Source organism: Schistocerca piceifrons, chromosome 4 (genome assembly GCF_021461385.2).
Source record: "Schistocerca piceifrons isolate TAMUIC-IGC-003096 chromosome 4, iqSchPice1.1, whole genome shotgun sequence".
NCBI lineage: Eukaryota > Metazoa > Arthropoda > Insecta > Orthoptera > Acrididae > Schistocerca > Schistocerca piceifrons.
In genome coordinates, this window is record NC_060141.1 from 234,394,279 (window position 1) to 234,411,301 (window position 17,023).

The 17,023-nt window shown below is 43.4% G+C and overlaps 1 protein-coding gene across 1 annotated transcript in view; it reads right to left on the reverse strand.

The window, feature by feature from the left end:
* The window catches only part of LOC124796265 (probable cytochrome P450 301a1, mitochondrial), a 188,255-nt gene that overhangs the window by 81,252 nt on the left and 89,980 nt on the right, over window positions 1-17,023 (reverse strand). The window contains exon 8 of the mRNA XM_047260376.1: window positions 9,365-9,533. Within this exon, the coding sequence (XP_047116332.1) occupies window positions 9,365-9,533 (169 nt within the window). The remainder of the gene's footprint in view (window positions 1-9,364; window positions 9,534-17,023) is intronic.

A 17,023-nucleotide genomic window follows, 5' to 3' on the forward strand; every position in this document is an offset into this window, starting at 1 on the left:
TTCAAAGTAGAACATCGTTCTTGTGGTAAAACCTGGAGACATGATGTATCGCCGTTCCACAAGTGAGCCATTTTTATGCACAGATAGATAGTACATAAGGACGACCGTTAGCCGCCTTCCAATGTAAATATGGCTTTTAGTACCGCGAGTCTCTGGGGACACGTTCGGGTCGTCTTTGCTGCAGTTCTTTTCATTTAAGTAGTGAGTCAGAGAATGTATCAGGAAAGAAAGGAATCCGGAAAGAATTGGCTGTTGCCTACAGTAAGTGACCAATGCCGACATTTGCCTAAACTGAAAATTGAAAATGTGGACTAAAGAAAACCGTTTTCAAGGTTGCAAGCGAATGGATTCGCCTTCCCCATCGTTCCGTATTTGAAACGGTTTTCATAACTGAGTACTGCTTGGGTGACCAGATTGGTCGATGTTTTGCTATTTGAGCTAATTATAATAGAATTTAGAGCAGATTTTTTAAAATGCAATCATCACCGGAGACATTTTTGTTGATCAGCGTGAGTTTTGGGCGAGATAGGTAAATCCAAATGTTTTTTATGCACTGATTTTAATTTAATGTTATTTGTAATGTTCAGGTTGCTCCGCTGTCTTGTGAAATACTGAAATACTGCAACCCAGAGTTCTACCAGTCTGCAAATAACGACTCCATTGCTAACACTCGACTGCTATACATAGATAACTAGGCAAGTATAATAGTGCTTGGATACTTTTAATTTGGCTTAACGCTAGAGGACGAATACAAATCCGTTTTCCTCTTCTCTCTTATTAAAAACTTATCCATAATTAGAAACTATCAGAAGGGCACAAAAACAATAAACAGCGGCGCTTACATTAAATTCAACTTCAAGTAAGAACTGAACTGATAACATAACATCTGAACTCAAGAAAGGCTGCCAGTGTACAATAGTTGTTCCTGGCTAAAGTGGGGATAGGTGACAGCCGATAGTGCTATCGATATTGTGGTAGTTTAAATCTATCAATTGCCTTGCTGACTACTGACAGTGCGTATCCCTTTTTTAGCTGTACGACTGAAAATCAAAATATAAGGGGCGATCAAAAAGCTTCCGTTCGAAGGCCGCGCGATCAAGAATTGATGTGCCGCTCTGGCAAAATCGCCGTAGGCATAGAGGCACTCACCCCTATCGAGGCACCAGGTTGAAAATATTTGTCTGGTAAAACACCGTGTTCTGCTAAGTGAAGAAATCCTAACTGCCTGCTGCACATCCTGTCGTACAGGAATCGTCGACCCTCCAAGGGCTTTTTTAAGGGACCGGACGCATGGTAATCACATGGGGAGAGATGAGGACCATGGGGCGAGCGCTCGAGAGTGTCCCAAGCGAGCTGCCGTAGCTTCTGCGTTACGACATTTGCGACATGGGGACGTATGTTATCACGAAGCAGCAGCACTCTTTGTCGCAGTTTTCATTCCTCAACGGTGATTTTCGACAGACATACCGGGTGATCAAAAAGTCAGTATATATTTGAAAAGTGAATAAATCACGAAATAGCGTAGATAGAGAGGTACAAATTGATACACATGCGTGGAATGACATGGGGTTTTATTAGAACCAGAAAAATGCAAAAGTTCAGAAAATGTCCGACAGATGGCGCCTCATCTGATCAGAATAGCAATAATTAGCACAACAAAGTAAGACAAAGCAAAGATGATGTTCTTTACAGGAAATGCTCAATATGTCCACCATCATTCCTCAACAATAGCTGTAATCGAATAATAATGTTGTGAACAGCACTGTAAATGTCCGGAGTTATGGTGGGGCATTGGCGTCGGATGTTGTCTTTCAGCATCCCTAGAGGTGTCGGTCAATCACGATACACGTGCGACTTCAGGTACCCCCAAAGCTAATATTCACACGTACTGAGGTTTGGGGACCTGGGAGGCCAAGCATGACGAAAGTGGCGGTTGAGCATACGATCATCACCAAACGACGCGCGCAAAAGATTTTGCACGCGTCTAACAATATGGGGTGGAGCGCCATCGTGCATAAACATCGTACGTTCCAGCAGGTGTTTATCAGCCAGGCTGGGGATGATGCGATTCTGTAACATATCGGCATACCTCTCACCCTTCACAGTAGCAGCTACAAAACCAGAATCACGCATTTCCTCGGAAAAAAAAGACCCGATAACTGTAGATGTGGTAAATCCAACCGTGACTTTCTCGTCGTGCAATGGAGTTTCCGCGACAGTTCTAGGATTTTCGGTAGCCCAAATTCTGCAGTTGTGGGCATTGACAGACCATCGGAGCGTGAAATGAGCTTCGTCGGTCCACAACACGTTACTCAACCAATCGTCATCTTCCACCATCTTTTGAAACGTCCACACCACAAATGCCCTCCGCTTCACTAAATCGCCAGGTAACAGTTCATGATGCCGGTGGATTTTGTACGGATAGCATCGGAGGGTACGCCTAGGTGCCAACCAAACAGTAGTGTATGGAATGCCGGTGCGACGTGCGACTGCACGAGCACTGACTTTCCCGTGCATAGACGAACCCGCTACAGTCTCCATTTCTTCCTGAACTGTCTCAGAAGCATTACGCCTTGTGCTCGGTCGGCCACTACGAAAGTCTATCGACTAAACAACCCGTGGCTTCGAAACTTCGAAATCATTCTCGCCACAGCTGCATTTGTCAACGGACCTTTACCCATTCGAATCCCCTTCCTATAGCGATAGGATCGTAACGCTGAACTACCATATTCCCCATTCCGATAATAAAGCTTCACTAAAAGCGCCTGTTCAGGTAACGTCAACACGCTGCGACTGCTGGCGCATCTGATTCTCTCTCTCATTACAGCTCCTTTTATACACGATTGTCATGCGCAGTCACTGAAGTTTTGCTGTCCAGCGCTATGTGTCGGATATTTTGTGAGCTTTGTTCTTTTTTGGTCATAATAAAACCCCATGTCATTCCAAGCATGTGTGTCAATTTTTACCTGTCTATCTACATTATTCCGTGTTTTATTAAGTTTCCAAATGTATACAGACTTTTTGATCACTCGGTACTATCCAATAGACATTCTCCATTCTCCGATGGGTGTCTACCAGTGTCTGTCCTTCGGCAGACAAGAAATGAATAACACATTGGTTCTGTTTGGACGCATTTGGTAAAAACGTCACCATGGTTCACACTTCCGCATTTACCCCAAGCACGTCAGAAAGACAGGAATGCCACTCTAATCCCTTGCCAAAATGTCGGTGCTTACACACCCTTATCAAGGGTGCCCATAAAGTAGTTCGTTGGGGGGGGGGGGATTCTGTACTTGGGGGTGTGGAGTATTTTTAAAATTCTGGAAGACGATGGTGACTTTTAAGTAGCCAGGCGAATACCCTAGTTCCGACCCTGTAACAACCCGGCTAATGAATCATTTTCTTGGAAGAAAAACAGCCAAGTATACTATAATGTTTTGCATTCCCTGAGAGATATGAGGGGTGGGGCAGCCCCTCCTTTCCCGCGGGTATGAGCGCCCTTGCTCCTGATGTCTCTTAATTTGACTAGGCGACACTTAGATCGTGCGTAATTTCGTTTAAGTGGTAAGGGGGAGGGAGTTCGGGACCCTCTGGACTGTCTCCTTTGGCTACGTCGTTGTCTCGGCTTCTTCCGCTGATGTTTGTTTGACAGTTTTCCTGTCGCTTCGCCAGCAAAAGTGGCTGGCATTGTCAAACCTTAACCCTCCACTGCCGGCGGCGGACTAGTGCCTGTCTCGCGGCCGCAGATCGTATTCATATTCCTGTTGCGGGTAGCAAAGGGAGCGATATTGACCAAGGGAAAGGCCTCAGACGTTGACACGACAGGTACATAAGTGTGTCCCAGAAGGAATAGTCAATATTCATGGATACAACAGGGACGATCATTTTAAGTACACTACTGTCCATTAAAATTGTTACACCACGAAGATGACATGCTACAGACGCGAAATTTAACCGACAGGAAAAAGATGCTGTGATATGCAAATGATTAGCTTTTCAGAGCATTCACACAAGGTTGGCGCCGGTGGCGACACCTACATCGTGCTGACATGAGGAAAGTTTCCAACCGATTTCTCATTCACAAACAGCAGCTGACCGGTGTTGCCTGGTGAAACGTTGCTGTGATGCCTCGTGTAAGGAGACGAAATGCGTACCATCACGTTTCCGACTTTGATAAAGGTCGGATCGTAGCCTATCGCGATTGCGGTTTATCGTATCGCGACATTGCTGCTCGTGTTGGTCGAGATCCAATGACTGTTGGTAGAATATGGAATCGGTGGGTTCAGGAGGGTAATACGGAACGCCGTGCTGGATTCCAACGGCCTCGTATCACTAGCAATCGAGATGACAGACATCTTACCCGCATGGCTGTAACGGATCGTGCAGCCACGTCTCTTTCCCTGAGTCAACAGATGGGGACGTTTGCAAGACAACAACCATATGCACGAACAGTTCGACGTTTGCAGCAGCATGTACTATCAGCTCGGAGACCATGGCTGCAGTTACCCTTGACGCTGCATCACAGACAGGAGCGCCTGTGATGGTGTACTCAACAACAAACCTGGGTGCACGAATGGCAAACCGTCATTTTTTCGGATGAATCCGGGTTTTGTCAACAGCATCATGATGGTCGCATCCGTGTTTGGCGACATCGCGGTGAACGCACATTGGAAGCGTGTATTCGTCGTCGCCATACTGGCGTATCACCCGGCGTGATGGTATAGTGTGCCATTGGTTACACGTCTCTGTCACCTCTTGTTCGCATTCACGGTACTTTGAACAGTGGACGTTACATTTCAGATGTGTTACGACCCGTGGCTCTACCCTTCATTCGATCCCTGCGAAACCCTACATTTCAGGAGGATAATGAACGACCGCATGTTGCAGGTCCTGTACGGGCCTTTCTGGATACAGAAAATGTTCGACTGCTGCCCTGGCCAGCACATTCTCCAGATCTCTCACCAATTGAAATCGTCTGGTCAATAGTGACCGAACAACTGGCTCGTCACAATACGCCATTCACTACTCTTGATGAACTGTGGTATCGTGTTGAAGCTGCATGGGCAGCTCTACCTGCACACGATACCCGAGCTCTGTTTCACTCAATGCTCAGGCGTATCAACGCCGTTGTTATGGCCAGAGGTGGTTGTTCTGGGTACTGATTTCTCAGGATCTATGCAAGCAAATTGCTTGAAAATGTAATCACATGTCAATTCTAGTATAATATATTTGTCCAATGAATATCCGTTTATCATCTGCATTTTTTCTTTGTGTACCAATTTTAATGGCCAGTAGTGTAAAACGTCATGTGGACTTATTCTCTATTACGAGTGGTTTCCGATATGAAACACAATTAACGTACGTTTTTATTTATTTAGTGTATTATTCAATATATTATCATGCATACACATTGCAATTCAACGATATTAGAGACACTATTGAATCGCAGAATGTTAACTTCCCCTTAATATTTTTATAATCTGTGGCGTTCCGTTATCCTCGTGGAAAAAGAAAATTTAAAGTAGTCTTCGGTCTTTTTCATCGAGCCTCGCTGCTAGAAGCTTGTACTCTTCTGCACTTTAAATGGCGTTTTGAAATAATAACCAATATAAACTTATTTACGCCCTCGTTTGGTAGTAGTATGCACATTCCTGTTCTCATCTAGCGATGACAACTTTTGTATATTTTTCGGTGAGCTAAATTAGTTTGAAGCGGACAGTTTGTTGCGGCAACTATCGCGCGAAATAAGGGCGCTATTGTTTTCACATTTCAATATTTGCGACTCATGCTATATCTAGAATGAGTCTTTATTTCCCTTCTCAGATTTTCCAGTTTCTCTACCACATTCAAACTGCAACGTACATCCACTCCCATTTCCCTCCTGTATCAAAGTAAATTATTCCTTGATATTTCGAGATGTGTCCTTTCACTATATCCCTTGTTACAGTCACGTTGTGCTCGTAATTAGATGCGGTACTTTTTCATTAGTTTTGCGATCTACTCAATTAATCTTCACCTGTCTTTTGTAACACCAAATATGAAACGCTTCAATTCTCCTCTGCTATGCAACGCTTGTCGACTACGTTGTACTTTCACATACTGCTACATTCCAGACAAATACTTACCGTAAAGACTTCCAGACACTTATAACTGGTATTAACAAGTTTTTCCTTTTCAGAAATGCTTTCTTACGATTGTCAATTGCATTCTATATCATGCTTACTTCGGTCGTCATCAGTTATTCAGCTGCCCAAATGGCAAAGTTCATCAACTAGCTTTAGCGACTCACTTCCTAGCGCAGTTCCTGACTTCAGCTGCATTCCTTTACCCTTGTTTGTTCACTTTTCAAGATACTATCCAGTCCGTTCAACCGGTCGTACAGTCACATAAAGTAGCCCTACGATACGCACCTCTTATTATAATAACTGTCATTAGAGATATTTGTAACTACCTTTGAAAGCAGCTTTTCCGCCTTTGATGTACTTCAGTTTTTTTACATAGCAACAACAATTATTCACTGTTGCTTTTACTAATACGTGCAGTGCATGGCGGAGGGTATCATTTCGGTCTGAGTGCAAAATGTAAAGAAACAGTATTATACCGAAGTCACGTGGCAATCTGAGTTCGATGTTGGCCACCTGCACACTATGCTATGTACACGCCCAAGATATTATTATTGTGTGCTGTTTAACTACCACAGAAGCTTTCGTCTACTTTTCACAAATTTTATATTTTCGTCTTAACAAATCTTCTGCTTTTTAAACGGAACTGCATCCTATTTATGCCTGCGAATTACACTGAAGTGACAAAAGACCCAGTATAGCGATATGCACGTATACACATGGCGGTAGTATTGCATACACAAGGTACTGGGTCTGGTTCCTCTGGATGTGCGACTACATGGAGACCATTTGCAGCCATTCATGTACTTCATGTTCGCAAACAACGATGGATTTTTCATGGATGATAATGTGCCATGTCACCGAGCCACATACGTCCGTTATGTCACCAGTTGTTAACGACTGGTTTGAAGAACATTCTGGACAGTTCCAACGAATCATTTGGCAACTCGGATCGACCAACATGAATCCCATCGAACATTTATGGGACGTAATAGAGAGGTCAGTTCGTGCACAAAATCTTGCAGCGGCAACCCCTTTCGAATTGTGGGCTTTTAGAGAGACGGCATGTTTCAGTATTTCTGACCAGTTGCTGCTCTACGCCGGGCAAAAGGAAGTCCAACACGATATTAGGAAGTATTCCACTACTTTTTTCACTTCTGTGTAAGGCTGCCTAAAACCATTCAATATACAAACTTGAGCAAACGTTGCATTACCAACAGAGTGACGCCATGGTATGTACAACCAGAGTTCAACTGTACAGGACGGGAGTATAGGCAGGCGGTGGGCGTTATGGAATGATTAGGGTTATTTTTTTTAGAGAAAGGCCATTTATTGGCTAAAGCATGTTGAAAGGGGCTACATAGGCCTAGGCAGGTGAGGGTGAGCCAGAGCTTAGAATTTGGCGAAGCATTGTTCCCGAAGCTACCGGAAGTGGTTGTCTGCCAAAACTAAGTCCACAGCGCCGCAGCACCGGGAGAAGCGGGAGATGTTCACTGCTACATGGCGCCCATCCGACTGGCGGGTGAGCAAGAATACAAGAGAGTGGGCCCGGCGAAGGGCGGCCGGGTATATTCGACGCACCACGCGGCTTCCTCCGCCCTGATTGGTCAAGACCGAGCAAGCCGAACGGACAGCATGGAACTTTCCAGAGCGATGCATGCTAAGCGACGCCTGGGGCGGCGTTATCTCGTAAGCACATGACAGAGGCGCGTGGCCAAGGTGCCCTTCCTGGGTGCTGACTTCCTGTTACTAAACCGTGGGACAAAAGAATCTACAGGCAGCTAAAACTGCCGGCCGTGGCTTGGCCGCAATGGAAAAATGAAGTTACCGTTTGGAGGCTCATATAATAAAGTAAAATCCCTTATTGTCTGGCTCATCCTTTACACAACAATAAGTTCAGAGTGTTTGGACTCCGACACATTGGGATCCACATTATTTGTTGACAAGTGGTATGTTAAACAGACCTGTGTTCCAATATTGGTGGAAATGTGATTGCTATGAACTTAGTCATGAATTCCTATACCTGTGGTATTTGATATCTTTGACTGACGTCCTTTTCTTAACACTGAAATTCTTAAGGATCTAGTGAGTTCCAAATGAGTTACTTTTAAAATACATAAAATCGAAATTACATAATTATACAGGTCAAACATATTAACATACGCTTTTTAAGATTATTAAAAAATGATTTTCAGTAATAGTACTAAAAATATAATTTTGTTGTTTCATTTACAAAACCATCCAGTGCAATAAAAATTAATAAGGAGATTGTGTAGAATTGTGGATGTCTGTTGAAGGTGGAAGTCGGATGAAGATGATATGGATGAAAATATAGTGTGATTATAGAATTAGGGTTGGTTCAATGTGTCGCTTTAGCGGTTTCAGTACATTAGGATTGGAAAATAGAGGGAAAGTAATGTCACTGTTGGAGATGCTTTTCTGGATAGTGTAGGACATAAGTAAGGGTATAATATAATACTATATAATAAATATAAAAATAAAAAATATATAATACGTGCAATAAAATAATAATAAAGTATAATAGGTGAGAAACGGTTGGTTCAAAAATGGCTCTGAGCACTGTGGGACTTAACTTCTGAGGTCATCAGTCCCCTAGAACTTAGAACTACTTACACCTAGCTAACCTAAGGACATCACACACATCCATGCCCGAGACAGGATTCGAACCTGCGCTCGTAGCGGTCGTGCGGTTCCAGACTGTAGCCCCTAGAACCGTTCGGCCACTACTTCCGGCGAAATGGTTGGTATTTGACCACTGGACGATGTGGTAAAAGACCCATGTGGGGGAATTTACGTGTATGCAGAAAGCAAGGTAAAGAGCATGCACCGCGCGGGGTAGCCGCCACGGTTCGCGCGGCTCCCCCCGTCAGAGGTTCGAGTCCTCCCTGGGGCATGGGCGTGTGTGTTGTCGTTAGCTTAAGTTAGTTTAAGTTAGATTAAGTAATGTGTAAGCCTAGGGACCGATGACCTTAGCAGTTTGGTCTCACAGTAACTTACCATAAATTACCACAAAACAAAGCATGGCATTGAAGGATTTGTAGGGATGTTGCTTTGACTACAGAAAACCTACGGTATTGTGCTGCCACTAGGGTCATACTGGATGGTAGTGAGGGCTTGGTTCTAGGTTTTTCAAAGCCACCTGGAAGCGATCCTAAGAGCCATTGCTGGAGGACTCATGCTGTCAACAGTGGGCTGTATTTAAAAAACTATAAATGTGTTACCGTGTCGATGCCGCCGAACATCATGTCCAGCGCCATGACGATGGCGATGCGCGGGTCGTCGCTGGATATGAGAAGCTTCTCCAACACACTTAGCTCTCCAGTGGACTGACTCTCGTCTCCACGAGCTCTGATGCGCTCCAGCGCTCTCGTTATATGCCGCATTGACACTCTGTGAACACAAGGCGATTAGCAGCATGTCACTGGCCTTCCATTGTACCATGTAACAGAGAATTGTACGTAGGTTCGCCATCTTTGTGGCCAAGGATTAGCGACTCGGACAAATCATTCATTTTCCGTTTCTTTTCTTTCACAGTCACTATAAGCAATAGAAAAAACCGAGATCCGAGGACAACACAAAGTTTATGGGCATTCCTCAACAAACCATATACTCACCCCTATGACCTATCTGTAAAGAAGGACGTCTTTACACACGAATGGAAAAACTAGTAAAAGCCAACCTTGGGGAAGATCAGTTTGGATTCCGTAGAAATATTGGAACACGTGAGGCAATACTGACCTTACCACTTATCTTAGAAGAAAGATTAAGGAAAGGCAAACCTACGTTTCCAGCACTTGTAGACTTAGAGAAAGCTTTTGACAATGTTGACTGGAATACTCTCTTTCAAATTCTGGAGGTGGCAGGGGTAAAATACAGGGAGAGAAAGGCTATTTACAATTTGTACAGAAACCAGATGGCAGTTATATGAGTCGCGGGACATGAAAGGGAAGCAGCGGTTGGGAAGGGAGTGAGACAGGGTTGTAGCCTCTCCCCGATGTTATTCAATCTGTATATTGAGCAAGCAATAAAGGAAATTCGGAGTAGGTATTAAAATCCATGGAGAAGAAATAAAAACTTTGAGGTTCGCCGATGACATTGTAATTCTGTCAGAGACAGCAAAGGACTTGGGAGAGCAGTTGTATGGAATGGACAGTTTCTTGAAAGGAGGATATAAGATGAACATCAACAAAAGCAAAACGAGGATAATGGAATGTAGTCGAATTAAGTCGGGTGATGCTGAGGGAATTAGATTAGGAAATGAGACACTTAAAGTAGAAAAGGAGTTCTGCTATTTGGGGAGCAAAATAACTGATGATGGTCGAAGTAGAGAGGATATAAAATGTAGACTGGCAATGGCAAGAAATCGTTTCTGAAGAAGTGAAATTTGTTAACATCGAGTATAGATTTAAGTGTCAGGAAGTCGTTTCTGAAAGTATTTGTATGGAGTGTAGCCATGTATGGAAGTGAAACATGGACGATAAATAGTTTGGACAAGAAGAGAATAGAAGCTTTCGAAATGTGATGCTACAGAAGAACGCTGAAGATTAGATGGGTAGATCACATAATTAATGAGAAGGTATTGAATTGAATTGGGGAGGAGTTTGTGGCACAACTTGACAAGAAGAAGCGACCGGTTGGTAGTACATGTTCTGAGCCATCAAGGGATCACAAATTTAGCATTGGAGGGCAGTGTGGAGGGTAAAAATCATAGAGGGAGACCAAGAGATGAATATACTAAGCAGATTCAGAAGGAGGTAGGTTGCAGTAAGTACTGGGAGATGAAGAAGCTTGCACAGGATAGAGTAGCATGAAGAGCTGCATCAAACCAGTCTCAGGACTGAAGACCACAACAACATGACCTACCTCCCTAGGCAATAGAGTTATCTTGTATTGGAACGAAATTCCTAAACACAAAAACGTTTCCAAAGGAATCTCCTTTGTTATTTTCACGAATTTCTGTGTGTTAATTCAATATTTAATAGACACAGTTCTCGCGTTTCCGTTTGTGTTGGAAGTAAATCGATTTTGTGACATATTAAAATTTCTTAATCAGGAGCGAATTATTTTGCCTCACCTAAGTGGTATGGTAGATTAGTGTTTGAATCTCTGTGTCTTAATCTAATTTATTAGACATAGTTCTTGCGTTTTTGTCAGTGTTTATAGTAGAGTTCTATAGGGCGTTTCGATAGTCCTTTGTTTGTCTGTGTAATGTAATTTTTCACGGTCTTTAGTATCACTAGGGTTCTGTGATAGCTGTGTGCGGATGCGAGCCGAGTTGCTGATACTTCACTCTCGGCTACATGCTGTGTCAGCTTTGGTCACACAATCTGAAGCTGCAGTGAGTGGGAATTACTGTTGTGGGCCGGCTGTGGGGATCCAGCGGACGTCCAGCACGTCCCATGAGTCCACCGATCGGTCCTCACCGGTGGTCAGCCCAGTTACTGCTCGCATTGCGGTTGACACCTCACGTGTGGTCGAGTGGGAGGCCGCCTCGGGGCGTGGCAGAAGGCCGAACATAAGACCTCCCTCGTTAGTCTGACAAACAGGTTCCAGCCAAATGCAGTCGCTTGTACTGTTTTAGAGGAAATCTCTCAGTCTGCTATGCAGGCAATCATAGAGGGTGGGGTTATTGGTAGCTGGAATCTCCAATGTTAGGCGCGTTATGGAGCTCGTCAGCAACATGGCTGTCAAGGAGGGGAAGATAACCAATGTACACTCCGTGTGCATACCAGGTGGAGTCAATCCAGACGTGGAACGGGTGCTGCCGAATGCCATGAAGAGTACAGGGTGCAGCCAGCTGCTGGTGGGTTCTCATGTCGGTATCAGTGATGGGTGTCGCTTTGGTTTCGAGCGGCTGTCAGAAGTGGTGAAGGCTGGCAGTCTTGCTTACGAGATGAAAACAGAGACCACCATTCGCAGCATAGTCGACAGGACCGATTGCAGACCTCTGGTACAGAGCCGAGTGGATGGTCTGAATCAGAGGCTCAGACGGTTCTGCAACGTGTAGGCCGCAAATTCCTCGCACCGTAGGGTGGTTGGGTTTCGGGTTCCGCTATATATATATATATATTACGCAGGAGGCGGCTACAGGGGTGGACTGGGCGGTTTCTTAGGTTAAAGGATCTCGGAGAAACATAGAAAGGGCTTCAGTCTCAAAGGGTGCAGGTCGAAGACAGGAAGAAACGTACATCTAGAAACCATCGGTGTAAGAGTTATAAATTCTCATAGCTGTGTAGGAAAATCACCAGAGCTCCAAGCGCTAATGGAAAGCAATGATGCTCAAATCGGTATAAGCACTAAAAAATGATAGGTTAAAGACAGTTGGCGATGGCGTGTTTGTTCTGTTAGAAGTAGTTTTATCTTGTAGCGAAATTGAATTAGATGGTTTCTGTAAGTTAATATAGGTAGAGGTCATTCTTGGCAACCGGTACAAAATAATAATTGGATCCTTTTACCGACCTCCCAACTCCGAAGATACAGTTGCCGAAAGAAACTATTTCGAGCAGTTAGTTCACGAGCCCACACGAATAGTAAACGGATGTGAAAACACACCTGACACCTTCGCAACAAATCAACCTCAGTTAATAACGAGCATCAAAAGTGATACACGGATTAGCGAACGCAGGGTTGTCGTAGCGAGACTGAATACCGTAACTCCCAAATTCTCCAAAAATAAACGAAAAATATAACTATTCGAGAAAGCAGATAGTATTTGCTTGACGCTTTTCTGGGAGACAATCTCCACTCCTTCCAACCTGATGTGGCTTGAATTCAAAGAAATACCAACAACAACTGAGAGATTTATAGCAAACAATTTAATAAAAGACGAAGCTGATTCCCCTTGGTACATAAACGGGTCATAACACTGTTCCTGAAAGAACGAAAAAAGCATGTCAAATTTAAATGAACGCAATATTCCCATGATGGCGATGTTTTACAGAGTCTCGAAGTTTAACCCCGACTTCAATGCGAGATGCTTATAATAGTTTCCACAATGAAACATTGTCTCGAAACCTGGCGGAAAATCCAAAGCTACGCTGGTGGTATGTAAAAGATACTAACGGCAAGACACAATCAATGCGTTTTCTGCGCGATAGCAGTGGAAATACCAAAGATGACAGTTCTGCTAGAGCAGAGTTACTAAACACAGCCTTCATAAATTCCTTCAGAAGTAAATATTCCAGAATTTGAATCAAGAACAGCTGCCAACATGAGTAACTCAGAATAAGATAAGCTCGGAGTACTGAAGCAACTTAAATCATTTAATAAAAGCAAGTCTTCCAGTTCAGACTGTATACCAGTTAGATTCCTTTCAAGTATGCTGATGCAATAGCCCTGTACCTAACAATCACATACGACCGCTCGCTCGACGAAAGATCCGCAACCAAAGACTGGAAAGTTGCACAGGCCACACCAGTATTCAAGAAAGGCAGTAGGAATAATCCACTAAATTACATTTACGTCGAAATGCAGCAGTATTTTAGAACAATTATCGTATTCTAACATTTTGAATTACCTCTAAGAGAACGGTCTATTGGCACACAGCCAAGACGGTTTTAGAAAACATCGTTCTTGAGAAACACAACTGGCTCTTTACTCACACGAAGTGTTGAGTGCCATCAACAAGAGATTTCAAATTGATTCCAGAAAGCTTTCGGCATCGTACCTCACAAGTGGTTTGTAATCACATTGTGTGCTTATAGAACATCGTCTCAGTTATACGACTGGATTTGTAAGTTCCTGTCGGAGAAGTCACAGTTTGTAGTAATTGACGGAAAGTCATCGCATAAAATAGAAGTGATTTCTGCCGTTCCCCAAGGTAGTGTTATGTGCCCTCTGCTGTTCCTTATCTATATAAATGATTTAGGGACAATCTGACATCCGTCTTAGATTCTTTGAAGATGATGCTGTCATTCATCGACTGGTGAAGTCGTCGGAGGATAGAAACAAATTGCAAACCGATTTAGAAAAGATATCTATGTGGTGCGGAAATTGGAAATTGCCCTAAATAATGAAAAGTGTGAGGCCATGCACATGAGTGCTGAAAGGAATTCATTAAACTCGGTTACACGATAAATCAATCAAATCTAAAGGCCGTAAAATCAACTAAATACCTACGAATTATAATTACGAACAGTTTAAGTTGGAAAGAACACATAGAAAATGTTGTGGGGAAGGGAAATCAAAGACTACATTTTATTGGCAGAACACTTAGAAATGTAAAAGGTCTACTATGGAGACTGCGTACACAACTCTCGTCCGTCTTCTTTCGGAGTACTGCTACGCCGTGTGGGATCCTTACCAGATAGGATTAATGGAGTACGTCGAGAAAGTTCACAGAAGAGCAGCACGTTTTGTTTTATCCAGAAATAGGGGAGAGAGTGTCACAGACGTGATGCAGGATTTGGGGCGGACATAATTAAATCAAAGACTTTTCTCGTTGCGACTGGATCTTTTCACAATACTTCAATCACCAACTTTCTCCTCCGAATGCGAAAATACTTTGTTGACGCCAACCTAAATAAGAAAAAACGATCATCATAATAAGATAAGAGAAATCAGAGCTAGCACAGAAAGATATGGGTGTTCGTTTTTTCCGCACGCTGTTCGAGAGTGGAATAATAGAGAATTATCGTGAAGGTGGTTTGATGAACCCTCTGCCAGGCATTTAAGTGTGATTTGCAGAGTATCCGTATAAATTTAGATGTAGATGTAAATGCAAATATAAACACGCACTATTCCCAAATATTTTCCAGAAAATCCGCTGTTCTCCACCTCAATACCAACTTACGCCACACACCACCGTCTTGGTCCAGCTGACAGCTGCCACAATCACCCCCTCCCCCCCCCCCCCCCAAACAAACCCGTGTGCTCCGACACCCACCAGTGCTTAGAGCAGTAGATGTTCAACAGCACTGCTCACTTATCAACTTCTCTTTTATTCACAATCAGTTAGTCAAACATTCCAAAAATAAGAAAAACACTTCCGAATACTAGAAGTTTGCTCATTAATTATAAGGTTGGGAGCCAATTTTAAGTCTGCATATATTCCTCTTGTAACAAAAAAAGAAAATTTTTTTTCGTCTTCGTGACATATGTTCGTTACTATTTCGTTCTTATGGGATTTTAAGAGGTAGCAATCGTAGAGAAATACTTGTCCTGTCATTTTGTATTAACCAGTTTATGTTTTCTTTTCTTAATTGAGTGTCGATTCCCCCCGAAGGGGGCGGGCTGACAGCAGCTTAGTATGCCGCTCTTCAACCTACAGAATTTGTCTTAAAAAGATGAAGATAATAAATAATGAAAGCACGCGATAAAATCGGTGACTTAAATGGTAAAATGGCGGAAAATCGTGGAAATTAAAACATAGAACAAAGGGTTGATGATGCTAATAAAATATATATGAAGCAGACAGGTACAAGAATAGACAGACTATTAAAAAAAAAAAACACAGCGACAGTCTGGTTTCTGTTCGCAAGAGATATAAAATTTACGCCCAGCGACAGCATGGTTTCTGTTCGCAACACTTTGGAAAGACGAACAACACTGAACATTCACTTGAACACTGCACTAAAAAATTGGCACAAATATTACATACCACAGCTGAGCGTAGATGTGGGGAATCTGGACAGATGACATGAAAGGAAAGGGGGCGAAGGAGAGGAAAAAACGAAGTGGGGGAAGGGGGAAAGGAGCCGATGGAGGACGAGGACCCATAAGAGGGGGGTGGGTCCTGGGCAGACGTGACAGGAAGTGGGGAAAGGCAGAGGAGGGGTTTACAAAAGAACTGGGGGGGGGGGGGGGAGGAGGGGAGGCAGAGAGAGGTTAGGTGGGGAAAAAACAGGATGGAAGGGAGGGAAGAGGGGCTTGGGGAAAGGACAGAGGAAAGGAGGGGGGTGGAGTATCAGAGTTGATAGGAGGGATAAATGGAGGGACAGAGGGCATCATCTGGGAGGGGGAGTTGATGGAAGCCACCTTGGGAAAGGAGATGAAGGGTGTAGAGATGGAGGGTAGGAGGGACACAACAGTAAAGGCGTGGCGGAGGGTGGGGATTGGAGAGGAGAGAAGCAACCAGGGAGTGAACCACTTTATGTGTAGATTTCCTCTGTTATCGATTTTATGCAAAAAAATTAAGCTATGAATAAAAAATTTATTTTTATATATCGTTTCTTGCCCAATGGGCTGACACGAACAGCTCTTAAAATTTATACATATGCATTGTAAGTCACACATCATTTTAATACTAAATTTTATTATGAACAAATATGTAACTAAGGATAACAATGAAATAATGTTGTAAAGCAGCGCCACTATAATCACGCCTTCTGTTGATATATTGTTTACGTAGCAGGCACAAGAGGTCATTCCTACCATTCTGCTTTAAGTATTGTTCACGTTAGATCATCGTATCTAGTTACTGTCACTATTTTATCTAATTTCATGGTATTCCTGATGCTGTTTGGCGTACTTGCCAAAGCTATTTTCAACATTTATTTAAAATGGTGTGTATTCGACCATCAAAAATAATTGTTGTGCAGTTATGGCCCAGCGAGATTTCTTACTTTAAGACACATGTGTTTTATGTGTACCACACTTCAGCGCCTTCACCAACACATCCCGCCATCCCTACACTTCCACACATTCCATATCCTACCCAACGCAACTTCAACCAACTCCCTCTCCCAGACAATGGGATCTGCCCCGATATTTATCCTTCCTACTATCTTTAACCCTACCCCATTTATCCCACACATCAGTAGTCCTCTCTCCTTTTACCCTCTACAGCCGCCTGTATCCTTCTCTTCTTGTGCTTTCCCCACATATCATTACTCCCTCTCAACCTATGTCCTTCCCAATGCCTATATTTCCCTTATCGGCTT